This window comes from Brachionichthys hirsutus, chromosome 23, assembly GCF_040956055.1.
Source record: "Brachionichthys hirsutus isolate HB-005 chromosome 23, CSIRO-AGI_Bhir_v1, whole genome shotgun sequence".
NCBI lineage: Eukaryota > Metazoa > Chordata > Actinopteri > Lophiiformes > Brachionichthyidae > Brachionichthys > Brachionichthys hirsutus.
The window spans coordinates 4,611,465-4,631,718 of NC_090919.1; the positions used below are offsets into that span (position 1 = coordinate 4,611,465).

The 20,254-nt window shown below is 42.9% G+C and overlaps 2 protein-coding genes across 2 annotated transcripts; one reads left to right on the forward strand and one right to left on the reverse strand.

The window, feature by feature from the left end:
* Window positions 1–664: 664 nt before the first annotated feature.
* LOC137911330 (endophilin-A1-like) lies at window positions 665–11,950 on the forward strand. Its single transcript, XM_068755689.1, has 9 exons — window positions 665–709; window positions 8,317–8,385; window positions 8,911–8,983; window positions 9,057–9,200; window positions 9,783–9,916; window positions 10,000–10,158; window positions 10,608–10,711; window positions 10,803–10,933; window positions 11,754–11,950. The coding sequence occupies exons 1-9, from the start codon at window positions 665–667 to the stop codon at window positions 11,948–11,950; spliced, it is 1,056 nt and encodes a 351-aa protein (XP_068611790.1).
* A 4,815-nt stretch (window positions 11,951–16,765) lies between these two features.
* LOC137911381 (glyoxal reductase-like) lies at window positions 16,766–19,231 on the reverse strand. The gene is made up of 5 exons (XM_068755746.1): window positions 18,987–19,231; window positions 17,815–17,960; window positions 17,507–17,646; window positions 17,029–17,187; window positions 16,766–16,945 (listed from the first exon to the last, which is right to left on the reverse strand). Exons 1-5 carry the CDS (start codon window positions 19,229–19,231, stop codon window positions 16,766–16,768), a joined length of 870 nt encoding a protein of 289 aa, XP_068611847.1.
* Window positions 19,232–20,254: the final 1,023 nt, after the last annotated feature.

A 20,254-nucleotide genomic window follows, 5' to 3' on the forward strand; every position in this document is an offset into this window, starting at 1 on the left:
GGATGTGTTCTGAAGAAAATTAAATGTTGGATCAATGTGATGCTGTTCTGTTGGCATTTATAGCTCGATATTACCAAACGTGGGAGCAATGCAGTTACTTAAATTCGTTTTTTAGTATTTTACAGTATTACCAAACCTGTTTGACATATTGCGTGAATAAAGGCAGCAAATCATCACATGACACATGTCATGGTGTTCTCTCATTATTAAAAAAAAAAAAAAAAAAAGGAAATGATACCCATTAAAAATAACATGGATTATAATGGAAAATGGAAACTCACTAAAAAACAAAGTTTTAGTTTTGATTTTAAGCAGCGTTCAAATAAATTCTACGTGTGAGGAAATAATTTTCCCCATTTATTTCGTCCCTACTTTATAAAGGCAGCATTAATTCTGGGCAATGCATTTTCTTGCCACGTGGGTGAGCCATCTCATCATTAGACGATCTTTCCCGTTGTTGTTTTTTTCTCTCCTCTGTCCTCTCTCTCTCTCTCTCTCTCTCTCCAGCTGGGGTTTGCTCCCAATAATCACCGCTACCGATAAACGCACATTAACCGGAGGATTTACCACCGTTTTTTCTCGGTGTCGTCTCCACATACACACACACGCATATATATTTTTTTTATTCTCACATTGTGCGTATTTGGCGCTTTCCTCCGCAGTGATGTCCGTCGCGGGGTTGAAGAAGCAGTTCCATAAAGCCACGCAGGTGAGCAGAGCGCCCCCCCCCCCCCAGTCTGTTTCCATCATCTCTCCTTTTTTACCATTAATTGAGGCCAAAAAAAAACAAACAATTTAATTAAATTTTCTGTCGATGAAACAAACGGGCCATTTGAGATCGTGAATATATCTTGAAAATGGCTTAAATTCTGCTTTTGTGCTTTTTAATAAAAAATCCCTCTGAAATCAAGGAGATGTTTTAAAAACGCGATTCATCACAGGCCGTTTCCTCGCGCTGCTTTTTTATGTGGGTATACCCCTCTCACGCGCGCACGCGCGCGCGCGCGTCGGAGATATTACGTAAGAGAACATGAATTGAAAGTGAGGCTGCTCCTGGGAATCCCCTCCATCGCGCTTTGGATACTGTATAATCTGAACGCCGGTGTGTCCGTGTCCCCCTTTCTGTTTCCTCTGTCCTCTCTGAAACTCCCATCCCTCCATTTCTGCCGTCAGTTATCCACCTTTTTATTCATCTCCTAATCACTCTCATCACCGGTTCCTCTTCTCCTTTTCCACCTGTAGTCATCCCTCCATCATCGAGCCCTTTCTCTAACTATCCTCCATCATCCCTTTATTACGTTTCTTTTCTTGTTTGAGTTATTCTCGCTCCCCAAGCCTTATCCATCCTTTTTCCGTATTCTCTCTGATAATCTCCTCTTCTGTTATTTCTCCATCCTCCCATCTCTAATTTGCTTCAGATCGGTAAATCTCTTGTGCCTGATTTTTATTTTCTATTCCTCCTTTCCTTTGAATATGCGTTTAATAATCCTTTTTTTTTTTACATCTTTTGATTCTTTCCATCACCCCTACACATCCGGTAAATCCTTCCATCGTGCAGCTTTCTCTTTCTGACTGTTTCAGGTTGACCGCTGCTTTGCATAAACGGACATTTACGCTGAAACGTGTCACGAATTCACATCAAACAGCCCAGCTACTCTTAAATTCCATAGAAACGTGCAAATTAGTCACTAAAACAGTTTGTAAGAGTTTGTGGTATTTCTGAAACCTGAGGATGAGACCGATATCTTCTTTTAACTATTACAGTATTAAAGTATTCAACCACTGTGGGGGTGATATCACCTGGAGGGATCGGGCTACTATGGGATGTGGCTGTTTATCCTCCTCTGCGTTAGAATCAATGCGATCTATTTTACGCTCCGGTACAGAAACTTGAGCCTCAGAGTCTCTGTTAAATCATAAACTGGAAACGACAGAGCCAGAGGAATCCAGCCCCCCCCCCAAATGTCTGCACATTTGTCCACCTATAACAAATGCTGGAGAGAACCCGCGCAGACACAGGGAGAAGAACAAATTTCATGAGGAGGTAATAAAATGTATGTTTAATCAAGTGTTGAAGGTGCATTGGTTTTAAATGGAATGTGATGTGTTTGTTTTAGGTGTGTGTGTGCGTGGGGGTGGGGGGGGTGTAATATCGGTGTCTATTTGTAGTGGAGAGGCTTTGACCTTAACAAGTGGTTCAACTCCCTGGAAAAATTGTGCGTCAGACAGGAGCTAAAAAAAAAAAAAAACAGTTATCATGTTTTCACTGAAGTGGCAACAGTGAGATGAAGAGGAGGCGGGAGACGGGCCCAAAATAGATCCGTGACTCAACGGCAGATGTTAATGGAGACAGAGGGAACGGGATGCATCAATGGGTGGGGGGGGGGGGGTCAGAGACTGGTAACATCAGGGGAGTCAGACACGGGTGACTCTGGACATCAGGAGAGGGAATCTGTTCCTTGAATTGAAATTTGAACCAGCCTGGTCATCCCTCTGGTGTTGGTAAACCACAGAGCCCTGAGATCCAGTTCATTAACATGCTTTATTCATGGCCATACAAAGCAAGCAGGGCTGCTGTAACCGGGGCGGCAGTGTGACGTTTGGCAAAAGAGATGAATAATTCCAGGCAAGAGCTCAAAAATGTACAGGTTGAAACCTCGGAAGTTGGTAAAAACAAATTCAGTGTATATCGTGATAAAATTCAGACTTTTCAGAATATCTTTTTGTGAAATGGGCTCATGCTGTCTGCCCTTCACTTGCTCAATCGTACTTTCCCTCCTTCAGCATCTCCACCCTCTCTTTCTTAATTCACATTTTGTAAAAGATAAATACTGAAGTATTCATATCAGAATTTACAGCCAATGGGATCCCTGGCCTCCGTTTGTTCAGTGTTATCCAATGCTTGAGCCCGTCTTACGCGTTGATGGGTCAAAGTTTATTATCAGTCCGACTCTCATTCCCAGCAGCTCTCGGGCTCTATCGGTGAACTGTCGTTGACCCCTGAAGTGTTTTTATTCCTGAAGGATGAAACCCGAGGGGAGCATTCCTGCGTTCCAGTCGGAGCCGTGTGTGTGTGTGTGTGTGTGTGTGTGCTTATTGGCCGGTGACACAGCCAATCAGATGTAAGGAGAGGACGGGACGCATCTCAGCACGTGTAGCATTTTACATGCGGCGTTTTTAAAAGCTGAGCCCACGACCAGCTGGGGCTGGAAATGGGACACCTCCGTCCAACGTGCTGAATAAAACATGAGAGAAATAAAGAAATGAGAAACGACAATAAGACAAAAGTGACTCAACAGTTCAAAACGGAGCACATGGTGTCGTCTGCGCAATCCTGGCTGAGGCAATATGTCTGCCACAGTCTCACTGATAAGGTGTCTGCATGAGCCCTGCAGCCAATCAGAGCTAAGCGTTCGCAAACGTTACGCCATTGTACTGTGAATTTGCTAAGTTCATGACCCTTCACTTCTTCTCCTGCGATTACATCATGATTTTGTCCGCGTGGACACGAGGCTGAGGCTCAGCACCGTCTTATTGTCGTGTTTATATTTTAAGGAACACACTGGGGATTAATAATTAAATTAGATGTGCGGAAGCACAACAGTGAATCACACAAGTTATCGGATTTAAGTTAGGCCCGCCCCTTTTTCACCTACAAGACTGTCTTTTACTGTCGATTTAGGACAAGAAACTCATAATTTTTATTTATTTATGCACAAAAAGTGTAGAATTTAACATTGACCATGTAGGAAATATGCTTCTTTCCACCTGTAGTCCCTATGAGGGGGCGCAAAGAGGGGAGGGTGCAAAGGAATCGGGGGGGAATTAAGAAACGTGAAGAAAAAGAGAGGAAGGTGAAGGGGATGGAAGCGGTGCAAAGGAATGGGGAATGAAAAGAGACTGACGTGCAAGAAATACAAATTGTGTGGAAAGGCCCGTTCTTCTTTTTCTATGTTGCTTCCTGATCTAGCACACCCCTCTCCTTTTCAGGAGATTGTTGTCGTGACAACCACACACACACACACGCGTGCGAAGGGAAAGCGCAGTCGCAAAAAGTCAGAGCTCTGGTTGGCGCACTAAATAATTGATCGACCTTGAGGGCATCGTGTGTGATAGAGAGGCAGGGAAAGGCACATTCCTCTTCTGCACGGGAGTGCGGGTGTGTTTCTCTCCTCCTCTTCCTCCTGTTGACCTTTGACCTCGTCACTGTCAGCTGCTACCATCAGCCGGTTCGGGGATTCTCACCCCTCCTTTAAGCTCAGCGAAAGAAGGGAAAAGTTAACGACGGTGGAAACCCCCCCCCCCCCCCCCATTCATTATAAAACACCTCATTTAAATAATCAATAACAACCAGCAGTGGAGTTTATGCTTCTAACACGTCGTGATAATTTATGTACATGGTGATGAGTAAACACAATGCACATACACACACACCAGTACATAGACTGCAGTTGCTACAAATGATGTTTTCTGGTAGTTTCCATGGAAACGTGTTTCTTTAGGTGAGTCTGAAGGGTGGTTGGTTCGTCCAGAGCAACGCTCCAAAACTTTACATCCTTACCTTCATATACGTTCATTAGCCGGGATAAGAATCCGCGCCTTTCGATGGTCGGATTTTTCTGCCAGTCCTTTTTTTATTTTGACCTTTGCATGTAAAGATCATTTTAATGCAACCTCAATCGTCTCGTCTTTCGGTGTCTCGGAGCCTGTCCCAGCTGTGCGTGAGACCAGAGTACACCCCGGACGCGTCGCCAGTGCATCTTGGGGCCGCACACAGACAGACTGTACATCACGCTTTCATGTTTTACTTCCTTTCCTTGCTCCATCCTTCCTCTTCACATATAGGCTGGTGTATGAAGACGTAGTCGACATATTGCTCCCATGCACGCATGTTCTCTGTCCTCCCACATCCTCTCTGACTGTCTCTAACGGATGATTGCAGTTTCCCGTTTGAGTTATTGCGGTATTTATCAGAGCTTTTGACTCTCGGCTGCAGCAGCTCATGAATCTCTTGGTGGCCTCGGGGAGCCGGAACATTGTTCTGTTTTCTAATATCTTATATCTGAGGACAGAATGTCTCAATCGCTCTCTTTTAATTTTGTTTTTTATCAAGGCTCGGATGTTTCCCTGCTCTTCATCCGAGCAGCTCATCTCCAGGTTTCCTGCCAGTGCCTCTTTAGTTTGACACATTTTATTGCACATTTTCTCCACCATTGCGTTTCTGCCAGTGACGTGACCTCGTCTTTATATAGCAGCGTTCCGGCCCAACGAAGCCTTGTTATATAACCAACTGTTTCACACATGAGGGGGGAAAAGCTACTGGAGCTGGCGAGTATGAGCAAGCTGGGCTCAGACTACAGCAGTTTTACATTTTGAGGAGTTTAATGTTCAAATCCAGAGACGGATGGGCAGGAACGGGATCTGGCAGAAGCATGTTTAATACAGATTCACAACGTTGTGTTGTTGCTTTTGATCCTCCATGTTGGACTTGTGTATGGTCCACTCCATCGTGAGCGGTTATGGAAGCGCGTAGACCAACTCTTTGCTGCACATCTGATTTCATCTTTCAGATGTTACATATTATGGTCTTGCAGATGAGCATCGTGCTGTAGATCAGTCTTCTTCTGCTGTCGTTAATAATTCAGGACTGTTTGTGAGCTGCTGCGCCGTCACCGGTCCTCTTTGCTGCAATCGAACCTCCAGAGGATTAGAGCGCATCGTCAGATCACCGAGGAGAGCTCCACACTCGTCGTCCTGTTGTTTTCTTCTCCTCCTCGTCTCTTTATCTTCTTTTTATAATTTCCTGTCGACCATCAACCCTCAGACCACAACATCCTTTTTTCTTTTTCTTCATCCCCTTTCTTCCTCACATGAATTTTTCTGCACTCATCTGCTTCTACTTTTATATTTTTGTCGTTTATTTCCATCATCTGTCTTCTCATTATTCTTCTCACTGTCAAAACTCCCGATGTCGTCTTTCCTGCCCCGGAGTGAAGCACATATTTAACACAAGATATCTGGCAAAATTCAAAAGGAAAGATTAGCCTACACTTGCTATTGTGCTAAGTTCATCTATTATAGGTGCTGGGGAGTTTCATGTTAAAACTTGATCAAGATGTGCCACAGTTGTCTCGATGACCTCATCTGTGGGTTCGATGCGAGTGGATCAAAGTTGATACTCTGACTCGGTTTGAAAATGTCTTTTTAAAATGCAGGAAAATCACTGGGGATGTCTGGCTAATTAAGAAGCGAATATTGATAGAATTTGGAATATTGGTCACACATTCCTTGTCCATGATGGCGTCTGGGTGTTTTGGCAGCAGTTCAGACCGACAGATGAAGCGACTTCCAGAGTCTCCTACCTGGTTCGCGTTTCTGATTCTCCTCCATACGATGCAGCAAAAGCAGGAGGATGGAAAACGAGTGATCACGAGATGAAAACATGTCTGGAGAGAGAGATGTAGAGCAGATGGGGGGGGGTTGTTAATGCCTCGGTGGTTTAAATGGTTGTTAGTTCCACTTAATGATCTTTTGTGGGTGTGAACCATTTACCGCAACCACGGTCCCATTGTGAGAGTTTTTCTCTGTGATTAATTTTATTATTAATTTTCTGTGGCTTTCAATTGGAAAAAGAAGCCAATACAGGAAACGGGATATGTCTCCGCAGTGCCCTCTGCAGGACAGTGTTGGAATGTTGAATTTATTGCATGCAGGTATAATAATGAGAGAATAGTCACTGAACACAGCAATATCTGCACCTCTTCTGTATGGTGGATGCATAAAAAATTACAGTCCCTAAAGTAACTTTTAAAAATGGCAGCATATGTTTGTGCTTTGCGGGATATTCTATCACTAATCAGTGGTCTACAGTGTTTCCCCATCTCCTGTTACTACCCGTTGCAAGGTACCAGGTGATACCGAAACACTAGGTACCAATTATAGTAACCTGATAAATTTTCCCAAATGTTTATGATAACAGAAAACCTCATTATCCATCATTTCAAGATGGAGGTGAGGCACTACGTTTAAAACTCTACACGGGCAGGACATCAGACAGATGGCTCAGTAAGCATTTACAATAGAAGATTATCAGATTTAAGAGTGTTTAGTGTGTGGAAGGTCATTTCCGTAGCGTGTTTGTGGATGATACGTCATGTAGGAGGTAAGTAGCGCTACAGAGAGACAAAGTTATGTGTGTGGGACCAGTCAGATCCCTGTCTCCATGACGACTGCATCTTCTTCCTAATCTGTTTGTCCGTCTCACTCTCGTCCTGCTGTGGTTTTGTATCTTTAACTTACTAGTGCATCTTTTTTTTTTATTTCCATTCTAACCACATGTCGACATGCGACCTTTGCAACTAGCGACTGTTCGACTTTGCCGCCGCAATCGTCTGTTGTTGTTTTTTTGTCTGTTTACGAGGTGTTTTTATGAAATATCGGAAAGCAAGCGGGAGGCAGAGTTACACCCCGGATGAGACGCCAGGTCATTGTGGGCCACAAACAACACACACACACACACACACCTCTGTTGCATGTTTTTGGTGGTGGGAGGGAAAAGGAGAATCCTGAGAGAATCCAGACGGACACGGGGACAACATGCAAACTCTGCACACGAAGAGCTGTAACCCGTGAACCTTCTTGCTGTGAGGCAGCAGCTCTACACACTGCGCCACCGTGCCGCCCTCACTGGGCATTATATCATAATTATATTAGACAGATATTACATTATTAGACATCTCTGTGAACTCTTCCTCCTCTGCAGTCCTCTGCTGCTGCTGCCGTTTGTAGCCTAGATGAATACATTCCTATATGGGTAGCGGTACAGCATGCCTAAACGTGTGTAGCATACTAATGCGTGGGTGGCTGATGTGAGTCACGACTGTGGAAATCCCACTCTCCTCCTGAGACAAACGGAAAGCGAGGTGTCACTCTGTGGCATTTCCTGCTGTACACCATCAGAAAGATGCATTTTGGCTCGAAACACAGGATTCTGCAGGTTTTAGTTTTCCCCAATTGTCTAGTTCATAGAGGAAAAAGGACATTGCTATGAAACATCGGGGTTTCTATGTAACCAAAGTTAGAGTTGTTCCACAAAGTCAAACTCTTTGCAGGCCATGTGTGATGCATTCATTATAAGAGTCTAATCCAACATACTTCCTCCGTATTTCAAATAAATTCCAGCCAGTAGTTTTCAAGTAATTCTGCTGACAAATGAACAGACATTAGGAAGAAAGCCAAAATCTGCAACAAACAACAACAAAAGCCGAGTCCAAACTGGTATTGGGTTGATCTCTGTTATTGTCTTTCCTGCTACAGAAAGTCAGTGAGAAAGTTGGAGGTGCAGAAGGAACCAAACTTGACGATGATTTCAAAGAAATGGAAAAGGTAAAAATCTATTTCCCATGTTAATGTTGGATTTTTAAAACAGGCGTGGTCATTGCTATCTTAACATTAGCTCCTGTCAGAGATTTATATCATTAATGAAGTTCAAATGTCTCAGGAGTTAACAGATATGAAAGGATCTGTTGTTTATGTTGCTGCAGGTCATGGCACCAGTTAATTAATCCCCATTAATAATGATTGTTTAATCACTTGTATCCATCAGCTTTGTCAGAATGGTATTTTTTTCTGCTGGATCTGCATTCTTCCTCCCCCTCACTGTGGATAGCTAACTTTTTTTTTCTTCATCATCACTATTTTGAGACTGTAGTAGTCGTTGAAACCACCGGTTGTGGATAAAAAAAAGGTTGTGTTGATCCATTTAAACCGTTCTTTGTGATTTGATTGACTGTGAACACCTAATCAATAGTAGATTTTGCCGTGATTTGATTTCCAGCTGTTCTCATGTGCATCCACATTCAGATAAGTAAGATTTAGCTCTCAAAGTCTTCCTGGTGTTGTTATCTGTAGAAGGTGGACATCACCAGCAGAGCAGTGTTGGACATCATGACCAAAACTACAGAATACCTCCAACCGAATCCAGGTAGGACTCACGGCAACAAGAGCAATGAAACCACCTCAACCTGAAGCCTCAAACGCAACCATTAACCCTGCAGCATCCCGAGCCAAGCTGAGTATGATCAACACTATGTCAAAGATCCGTGGCCAGGAAAAGGGACCCGGCTACCCGCAGGCTGAGTCTGTCCTGGGCGACGCCATGTCGAAGTTTGGAAGGGAGTTGGGGGAGGAGTCTAGTTTTGGTGAGTGGGAAAGCATATCTGACCTGCAAGGTTTACTGCCACCGTCCAAAGAAACGCCGCCCCGGGCTTTTAACAACAATGAAGAATTTGTATTCTGTATTGTATTCATGGTTTAAAATAAATATGTTGTGAATTTGATATGCTTTATTTAGGCTTTAAATATTATAGTCCAATATATTGTTGCCTGCAATAACAGTGTGTGCAAATAAATAATCATCCACTTTTTAAATTGGTAAAAAAAAAAGAAAAAATATAGCTATAGAGAAATGAATGAAACACAATCTGGAAAAAGTTATACAACAAAAAAATGTATGTCCAATTCTGATCAACAGCCTGACCTGTTTGGAATTCAGTTATATTTAGTGGGTTGAACACATCGATGATGGACTCTGCAGTCACTCCTACTCAGTATAAAGGATGTTAAAACTGGTGTGGGCTGCAGGCAAAGAGCCCACTGAGTGTTCTCTACTGCACGTGTGTTTCTTGTAAAACAGTTTAAACAATGAAATAGCCCTTTTATCTACCAGTATAGGAAAATGTCACCATTTACCGCCCTATTTTGCCTTCATCTCACCCGTCTAGGCTTGGCACTGATTGATGCCAGTGAATCAATGAAGGAGCTCGGTGAGGTAAAGGATGCTCTGGACATGGAGGTGAAACAGAATTTCATCGACCCGCTGCAGAACCTCCACGACAAAGACCTCAAAGAGATACAGGTGAGTAAACGTCAGTCATGGGTTGCATTGCTGTGGAATAACTGCTGTGCAGGAACTCATAAATGTCTCCCTCCAACTTGCAGCACCATCTGAAGAAGATGGAGGGCCGACGTCTGGACTTTGACTACAAAAAAAAGCGTCAGGGTAAAGTCCAGGATGAGGAGATAAAACAGGCACTGGAGAAGTTTGACGAGAGCAAAGAGATCGCAGAGCAGAGCATGTTTAACCTGCTGGAGAGTGATGTAAGGACTGCTGGGATGCAACTATCACTTATTTGCACGATCGTTTCAGGTCTGGTAGCCTGATATACTCGAGTAAAAGTACCGATCAAAAGACTTCAGTACAACTGATTCCTGCTTCTCCTTTAATCAATAAAGGCTACATTTCAGTACCAAGTACTGAAAAGAACCCTACCAAGAGGATATACCTTAGTGTTCATATTTTAATTACATTTTACACGGACTTGAAATGAGGTCGATTTGATTTTGGATTGAATTTGTCAGTTCCTCCATGATATTTTTTGCGGCCTTTGCAAAACACGACACGCTCAAAGTGCATTTCTAGTCGATAACATTAATATGAAAAAGCAGTGGAAAAACAAAGTAATCCAGTACTAGACCAGACATGGATACTCATGTATCGTACTATAGAACAAAGGTGTCTGTGTGTGTGGGGTTTTTTTTTTTTGCAGATAGAGCAGGTGAGCCAGCTGGCAGCGTTGGTTCAAGCTCAGTTGGAATACCACAGCCGCTCTGCTGAAATCCTCCAACAGCTCACCAGCAAGATGGAGGACAGGTATCGATCGCTCAGCTCGGCTGCGTATCGAAATAAACCGAGTAAAAAAAAAAAAAGAAAGATGGATGAATAAAATCTGATCTGTGTCCAGGATAAAAGAAGTGTCAAGTAAACCGAGGAAGGAGTACAGTCCTAAACCCCGAATGACCCTGGAGCTTCTGCCTCCCAGCGAGAGCCACAACGGAGGGATACACTCTGCCAAATCGCCCGGAAGATCACCAGGTGGGGAACTCGTCAGCACTTCTCTTCTGTACTAAACACTGTAAAAAATTCATTCATTCAAAATGTGTCCCGAAATTCACATTTTTTTTCTAGGAGAGCAGGCCAGATTGAGGGAAACACCTGAATGTATCTAAAAAATGAAGGGTAGACGTGTTTGCTTGCGTGAAAGATTATAGTTCCCCCCCCCCCCCCCTGCAAGCTGCAGCTACTGTTAGCACATCTAAAGCAAGCGCTGCTCTCGTTCTTGAGGGATTTAATCATCCATGAAAACTTGATGTGAGGCACTGACAAGTTCATGATGTCATCATTTCATTAATTAGCTAGTTGGATCAGCTTTCGTTCGGAGATATCATTGCTTTTTTTTCACAAATGGCATAATCTTAGTAACATGCTATTTAGTAGTCAAAAGAAAGATGAGACCACGAATTGTGTCCTATAGTATCCGATCACTGTGGTTCAAACAGGTGATGGTGCCGTTTCTTCTTCTTCGGAAAAGGCAGAGTCGATGCTGCAGCGGCGAATTGCTGCCCTCTGCTGGCTGTCATCAGTGGTCCTTCTGAGATGTTTATTTTTTTTTTACTTTGTCTCGTGCTGCACCGTGTCTTCGTTCTAGTCCATTTATCAGGTTGACTTCAGTGTTCAGACTGACAACAGTTTCTGCAGCATCTCCCGATCTATGAGCAGCTGCTGGTTCAGCAGATTTGGTGACCGACTCGAATGGAAGTTCTCGACAGACGGACCCTAGAGATTTAGTGCTTTATTTATGTCTTTATTTTTTTGTTAGATTTTTGACTTGGCCCGTCTTTCCATTCTCTCACAGCTCCCATCGATCAGCCCTGTTGCAGAGCCCTGTATGACTTTGAACCGGAGAACGAAGGTGAGCTGGGCTTCAAAGAAGGTGACGTCATCACCCTGACCAACCAGATCGACGACAACTGGTACGAGGGCATGATCAACGGCCAGTCAGGCTTCTTCCCCATCAACTATGTGGATATCCTGGTGCCACTCCCTCATTAGGTCCCGCCAATGACCTGAGCCCCACCTTGACCGATCCTGACACCCCCCCAGAATATAGCCTGTGTTTTGACACATTCTTCTTCTTCTGTGCTTCTGTGCAATTCTGCTTTCATGAAACGGACTGGGATGTAGGTGTGGAGAATCGGGCGAGGCAGTAAGGACAGTGATTCTGGGAGACGAGGATTTTTTTTAGCAAAGACAGGAACTGAGGAGAAGACGAAGAGATGTTAAGCTTTTTCCGGCACAGTCGTGTCCCGCTCAGCCGGGCAGCCTGGATACCGATGAGATTTGGAAACTTCCTAATAAGGCTCGGTGTATATGTGTGTGCATGTTTGTGTCTTTAAGTGCGTTTAGATCTGTTCTTACTTATAAATCAGCCAGCATCAATTTCTGCTTGTTAGTCAAAGACAGTTTTTATTTTTTGTGTGTGTGCGTGCGATACTGTCTTTCTCTCTTCTTGCCATCTTTCTCTCAAAGTACTTTTGTCTTCTCTACCTTGACTTGTGCTTTTCTTCAGTCCTGCTTTTCTGACCGCCTTCCCATTATTGGCTAGTACTACCTTTTAGCATGGCTCCATAGTGGTATACAAACCTTTACCACACGATCCAGAGCTGCAGGAGGTCATCAGACCCTCCTGTTTTTTGTTTGACTGTACCGCGTACATCCTCTGCATCAAATCTCAGTGCCGTGGCTGCATGCATGAACCAAAAGTTCAAGTGTTGAGATCCATTCATTTTCAGGAGAGAGTCCTTGTTCCAGAATAAAGAAGAACTCAATTTTTCTAATAATGGCAATTTTAGAGGGTCTTACAGGTTTTAGGACCATGAAACAAATTCAACACACAAAGGAAATGCTATCTGACGTGATTTTGCAGAGAACCGCGATATGAATGACGCAGGGCAGGCCAGGTTGGCACACAGACATGACAGACAAAGAGGAAAAGCTGCTTTTTGTGTGTGTGTTAGTGAACCGTATGGTGTAGATACGTCTTGATTTGTTCTATTTGTGGCTTTTGCATGTTGGAAACAGTGGTAGCTTTTTATTTAATTCCCGTTTTAATGTGAACGATGCTCAGTGTGTCCTCAGTACAACATCCTACATTTATGAAAGCCTCAGATTACAGGGAAAATGTCAACTGTAATGTTCAGACCAGATTGCCTGAGTTAATTTACATATCCAGTCTTAAACCTCCTGATCTGCTCACAGTCGTCATGGCCACCTCAATAACATAAAACGTGCTTCTTATTTTTGGATTTAAAATCGCCACGGTATCTTGGAGCTGCTAAGGAATAGCAGACATTCCCGCCATGGACGCTAGCATCAGCCAGCACGCTTATGCTCACCCTGTCTCGTCAAAGGGATAGGAAAGTTGAATTAGGAAAGGGAAGTTATGTGAAGCGAGGAAATCGTGTGTGTGCGATGCAACACTTGATTTTAAAATTGGTTAGGATTTTAAAACTCATCTCGCTGCATCCATCACATACTATACACTGCTTTTCCTTGGTCGTATCATAATGAAGGAATCTTTCCCTCATTCTAAGAGCCTCTCTCTTTATTGGATCCATACAGCCAGAACTTGAAATCACTGCAGGTCTCGGAACTCGGGTTTTAAAAACTTCTCACTGGTCAATTGGACATTGATTTTGTTGTGCACATGAGCCGATGCAATGTAAAAAAAAAATTAAAAACAAGTGATGTGAAACTGCACAAACAGCTTTTAATATTAGCCTTAGCCTTTTTTTTTGGCCGGGGGGGGGGGGTCACTCTAAATTCCGTTGTGATCGAGATTTTCAGGCTTACAAAACTGCTGCCTCTGTTCCTGGATCTCATCCTTCAGTGTAACATGTTCACTGAGAATCGAACATTCCAGAAGACATCAGTATCTGTGGAAGCTGTTAGCCGTGCTCGTTCCTTGGAGTAGCGGGACCTGTCCGTGGCTGCAACTGTTACTCCACCAAAGTGCTACCTATACCTGTGTGCTCATGTATCAGCAGTATTCTTCAGAAAGTATTAATAATGAATCTACTCTGACAAAGACCTTATGAAAACGGTTGATGTTATTTATTGTTAAATAATCACACTCTTTATGGCTCTCGTTAGATTATTCACAGTCCTTAATATCCACTGACAATTATCAGTTTGCGATATGCTAAATTGAGCCAGACCATTATCGAATCAAATCCGAAGGCGGACGTTCTGCCGTCCATTCTTGACTTGTTAGTTGACATAATTAATCATTTGATGGGATCACAGCAGTGGAACAAATACTTGAGTGTTAGGATCTGAAGGTTATAAACACAAATGATAATTTTGTGAGATAAAAAAAATTAAAGTTTGACCCAGAGGTTCAATAAACAAATAAACAATAAAGATTGGGGAGGCAAATAAGTGACGCAACAGTAATATCTATCAGTATGAGTTCACTATCTACGTCTCCATCTGTCTACTTTAGAAGCTTCTTCCCATAACTGTTGTCAGCTTTTTGTAAAAGTTGTTGGTTTGGAGCACAAATATGAGATTTGTTTTATATTTTATTCCATCTGTTGTGAGTCTGCCAGAGAAATGCAGCTCAACTCAATGTTAGGACGGATCCTGCCAGCAGCGCCTCACGCTACATTTAGCCTCATTCGTTTTGTGTTTTTTTTATCTCTTGACTTGATGCTATATCTTTGTATAGCACCCTTTGTCAAAAAATTATGAAGTGCTTTAAAACTTCTTTGATATGTTTACGGTATTTTGTTACTCAGCTGTTATTTGTCGTTATCTTTTGCTCTGGTTTGCCCTCTATGGCGAGATGTATTCTAACCTCAGTGAGGGACTTGTACAGTGTTGGCTCCATTACCCTTTGTCACCGGACCTGAACTTTGTTACCTGTTTTGATATTAATTTCACTATCTCTCTTGACCTGGGTCAAGCAAAGTACTCCAAACCAAACACTGCCATCTGTCCTTGGAGACACAGCAGCTCTGAAAGCCGATCAATTCTCTTTGGTTTGGCTGAACTTGAGAAGTATCAGTTTCTCTGACTGGCTTTATTTATTTTTTTGGACCCAACCACTGAGGTAGAAAGTGAGCCAATCAGATGAACTGTGCTCTCAGGGCTGCTTTGCCTTAATGAAACACGCTGACCTGTGGCTGTGCTGTGTTCTGTCTGCCTTGTGGCTGTGTAAAATGGCCCTTTATGAAACCTTGGAGAGCGAAATGTGTGCACCTTGTTGATGATTTATGTATTGTACTTATTCATTTGATTATTTATTTGTTCCTGTGTCCTATTTATTAATTTGGCACCCGTAAAAAATGAGTGTGTAGTGGGGCGGGGGTGTTGAATGTGGTCAACGGACAAACATAGCTGTGATACTAACTCTTTACTGTTGCTCTCCTCGTATTGGATGATGATATAATCTAAGACCACCGTATGTATAACTGCTTGTCGTGAAGATGAACTACAATGTAATGACAATAAAGAATTAACGCTGACACACTACAGAAAACAAGGCTCTGGTCTGTTCCCCTTATAGATGGAGGAAGGAGATCCTCCTATTTTCCGTAATGCTGCTTACGTCATTAAGATAACAGTCGTATCAGGTGTAGCGCCACGCCAAACAACTTTGAACTTGAACATCTAACGCTGAATTAGCAGCGAACTGCTTTCGAGATCTCCCATTTGTTGGTATTTGTCTTGTGATGTGCGGACTAATTTGTATCACTGGAAAGCGCTTCTTGGTGAACGGCGCAGGAGGCTTGGACGAGTGGCTGCCCCACGGACGTTCAGGTTTGGGCTGGGCGGAGAAACCGTGAGATAAGCGCCATTTCAGTTTGTTTGAGTTTTGTTTTTGATGCCGCAGAGACGAACTTTGTGGATGGCCCTTAAGAACATATAAAGGAACACTGACTTTCACGTTTTGTCTCCTGCCCCGTTCTTCTTGCGTTCTTCTCTGTGGCTTGATCCGTAAGTCTCTACCTCCATAACTTTAAAATAGAACGGCGAGGCGTAATAAAGTTGCAGTAGTTGTCTGAATGGGGACTATTATGCTAAAAATAAATAAAAATTGTGCGATAAAAATCGAGATCAACCTGATTGTTTTTTTCCACAGGGAGTTGTCTGCCCTGTGAAAAATGAAAATGGTTAGAGAGACAAGAATTTGATTTTGGATAATGCTTGACTGAATTAAAAGATGCTGTTTGTTGGGTATTGGCAGATATATGTGCCATTCTAGCTTTAAATGTTAACATCTTACATCCTTTTGGCACCACCTTATCTTTGACTTGAATTTACTGGAAGTTATAACTGGGTAGTTGGACGAAAATGACCCTGGCGTTGACTCAGAATCTGCTGGAAAAGGATGGGAGCCCTGTCTGTGTGGATGAATGAAAGTGTGCGTATTGTATTATAAGTTATGTACTGGAATATTAGCCAGGTTAATTTGAATGAATTGAATTGAAATTGCTGAGATGATTTTGTCACCTTTATTTTATTTTCCAAAAAAACAATTTAAGCTATACTTGTGCTTTTCTCATTGTAAACTAGGAACAAAAAATACTGCATGTTTGGATGATTTCAAGGTACTATGGTAAGTTTGATGAAAGGCCAGTAAGAGAGAACAAGCATATGAAATCAGTTTTACAATTACATTAACGGATTTTAAAGGAACAAGAAAAAATCCTCTGTATTTCATGATTAATCCTCAATACATTTATTACATCTAACCTGCTAAATTCATGTGATTAAATTCATATTCCCTTTTCCCCCCTACATGTCCAGGCACCGTGGAAGGTGTGATGACTATAATGCTTGTTCCTCTAGTCTAGTGATCTATTAAAGCACCTCTGATGGATCCCAGCAGCATCTCTCACCCCTGTCTAAAGCCGACAGTCTGTCCATGTCAGAATCACTCAGGGAGAAATCAAAAATCTTGGCATTGTCCTTTACTCTGTCTGGATTTGACGATTTGGGGATGACTGGAACGCCCTGCTGCACAGCCCAGCGCAACAGGACCTGGAGAGAAACAAAAGACCTCATTTTACAGCCTGAGCCAAAAAGGTTATTAATAAGTTGGTATGCTTTGTGTGTATGTTTACCTGTGAAGTTGTACGGTCATACTTCTTTGCCACCTCCATGACCACATGATCTGTGACCAGCTTTCCTTTCTCTAAGGAGGAGTAGGCTTGAAAACACACTCCATACTCCTCACACACACTCCTTAGCTCTTTTTGGCACAGCCTGGGGTGAAACTCGACCTGGAAAAATAAATAAATAACTATATCTATATGGACTCTGTCACCAAACAAGTGTCTAAAGCTTGTTTCCTGATTGCAGGAGAACAGTGGCATAATGATTAGCGCTGTTGCCTCACAGCAAGGAGGTCCATGGGTTCAAACTCTAGTACTCCCAATATGGCCTTTCTGTGGAGAGTTTGCATGTTCTCGCCCCGTCTGAAAGGGTTTTCTCTGGCTCATAGTAGCAGCGGCTCAGGACCGACTCCCACACCGACCATGTTATGTTGTTCTAAGCTTCTTCTCCATATCCTACTAAATACGGTCTATCCATGCATTATACCTGCAGCACTGCAGGACGGACTTTGCAGCTTTGCATCAGTTCTCTCAGGTGTGCTTCGGTGTAGTTGGACACTCCGATGGCCTTAAGCTTCCCCTGAGCATGCAGCTCCTCCAGCGTGGCCCAACTCTGAGCTCGGTTGCCTGGAATTTAATGTGTTTATTAATGATGACGTCATCGTCAGCGTTAAATGTCAGAAGATTCATCTCTAAATTAGGAGATCATTCATTCATAAATCACTTTAGACATCTGCCCAAAGAATGATTTTGTTATAGTTGCTGCTACAGCAAAGAAAACTAAGACACCTTTACCTGGGTTGCGTTGGTCAGACTCTGGCAGACCCTGTGTGCCAGGCCAGTGGATCAGGTAGAGATCAATGTAGCCCAAATCCAGCTGAGAGAGGCTGTGCAGAGCCGCTTCCATCGCTCTCTCGCCCTGATTGTTGGAAAATAACTTACTGCAGAGAGAAACAATCAAGAAAAGGGTAAAGTTTTCATCCAGTCAAACTGGATTTAGCTTCAGTGCCTTGATATGGTCGAGGGAAAAAAATAATATTTTGAATGCTGTTTATATGGGTGGCACGGGGGCGTAGTGGGTAGCGCTGTCGCCTCACAGCAAGAAGTTTCTCCGGCTTCCTCCCAAATCCAAAAAACATGCATTTTAGGTGAAGTGATCAATCCAAATCGTCCGTAGGTGTGAGCGATTGTGTGTGTGGCCCCAAGAAGCGTCTGGTGGGTACCACACCTCTCGCCTGTAGTTTGCTGGGATAGGCTCTAGCAACACCCGTGACCCGCAAGGCGGACAAAGCGGCTGGAGACAAGACGACTGAGGTCGTCTAATCCAGTGGTCCCCAACCACCAGGCCGTGAGGCATTTGTTACCGGACCACACAGAAAGTTTTTTTTTTTATTGATTATCAGTCTGAAGACGTTTTATTTTGCAATTTTGCAACTACAGACTGGACATACGGAACACACTTCGGATGTCTTTGTCTCGCATTACCCCTCGACGGGACCGGCTCGTTGTAGAGAAACAAGCTCAGGGCTCCCACTAATTTGATTGACTTGTTCACCTTGATATATAAATGATCGGGTATTTCTCCTACGTTGAATGCGCTGATTGTGAGTCGCAATATTTCAAAATATACATCGTCAGCGGAGTCACTTGAATCTAGTTTTTTGAAACATTTATTCTAAAATAAATACTTTTGTTTACAGAGATGTTGGTTAATAATTTATGAAAAAAAAATTGTTTATTGTCTGTTGATGTTTGCATTTGACATGAGACCACTGCGGATGATTTATTATTAGACTACGCCAGGACAGCTGCGTCATTAACCATTATCGAGCAAATGTAGGCCGGTCTGTGAAAATATTGTCTTAGATAAAACCGGTCCGTGGCGCAAAAAAAGGTTGGGGACCGCTGGTCTAATCGACAAGAAAATAGATGGATGGTGTTTATATTCCAGCCAGTTTATATTTCACCTGGTTATGAACACATCCTCTCTGGTTAAGCCATGTTTAGGTAGGAGTTCTTTCAGAGCTCGACCCAATTGAGCTTCATTCTCGTACAGAGCGGCACTGTCAAAGGCCCGATAACCAGAATCCAGCGCTGCGTCCACAGCCCGATAAACCTCTTCAGGATCCTCCAGCTTGTAGGTCCCCAAACCCACGATGGGCATGGATGCTCCAGTGTTTAGGAGGACAGGGGAAGCAGGAGAGGAGGACATCTTCATTGGAACCTGTTTGGACAATTCGACCTGTTAAAAAGGTAGAGAGAGGAGAGAGACATGTTAACTAAGGAGAGTGAGAACGTCACACAAACGTCGCGAGAAATAATGATGGTCAACTTGTCAAATGGCAGTTTAAAACAATAGCAGCAAAGTTAGTTGAAATAAATACAACGGCGCTGCTTTGTATTGACATCATTGATAATATTTGCATCAACGTGGATAAGCCATTACAGTGTGTAACAATTACATCTATTTTCTCCATATCCAGAAATACAACTTTCAGTGTCAGTTCCTGTTTCATCTCAGGTCTCTGGGGTGCAGTAACTGGACAATAACCCCTATTTCTGATATCTTAATGCCTGAGCAGAACAACACAATCACTCAAGTCTAGCAAGTATAATGTGATAAAGATATTTGATCTCACCTTTTTGGGTACAGCGTGTTGTCTATACACAAAGTAAAAACACAGAGTTGATGAAAATAAATGATATGTGGATAGAAAACACAAAGAACAACAACTTATGAGTTATAAGGGGTTCCCGCTAACTGTTGTCAGCTGCAGCGCAAACCATGTGACCGGGCAGGTTCATCTTTTTATACTTCCTCTGCCTCTTCTTCTTCTTCTGGTGTTTAATGGCAGCTGGTCACCTTTGCTAAGGGGCGTTTCTGCCTCCTACTGATCCGGGGTGTGGATCAGGCTCCTTTCCTCAACTTACCAGACTGTAGTGCCTAAATAAATAAAGGAAGGGAATATTATCTTTATATGTAATAGTAAATTGCGCCCATAGACATCCCATAATACAATGATGTTGTTTGTCTCGGAAGGAATCTGTTTATGGATTTGCTTTGATCGCCATAAACTTTGTCTTATGCAGAGTAAAGAATCCATTGTTTCTGCATTTCGGTCGCTGGGATAGGCTCCAACAACACTGTTAAACAAATCTGTGCATGTGTTTATCATTAATTCACCAATCAGTAGCATTAGTGTTATGTCATGGTTCTTTCAATGCCATTTATAAT

Excerpts from the sequence above, each read along its gene's own strand:
- LOC137911330 (XM_068755689.1), top strand. The coding sequence starts at position 665 with ATGTCCGTCGCGGGGTTGAAGAAGCAGTTCCATAAAGCCACGCAG. Across the intron at positions 10,712-10,802 it reads ACCAGCAAGATGGAGGACAG|GATAAAAGAAGTGTCAAGTA; the intron begins GTATCGATCGCT and ends ATCTGTGTCCAG. Across the intron at positions 10,934-11,753 it reads ATCGCCCGGAAGATCACCAG|CTCCCATCGATCAGCCCTGT; the intron begins GTGGGGAACTCG and ends ATTCTCTCACAG.
- LOC137911381 (XM_068755746.1), bottom strand. The coding sequence starts at position 19,231 with ATGTCCTCCTCTCCTGCTTCCCCTGTCCTCCTAAACACTGGAGCATCC. Across the intron at positions 17,188-17,506 it reads TCCGTCCTGCAGTGCTGCAG|GTCGAGTTTCACCCCAGGCT; the intron begins GTATAATGCATG and ends TTATTTTTCCAG. Across the intron at positions 16,946-17,028 it reads ATGACCGTACAACTTCACAG|GTCCTGTTGCGCTGGGCTGT; the intron begins GTAAACATACAC and ends GTTTCTCTCCAG.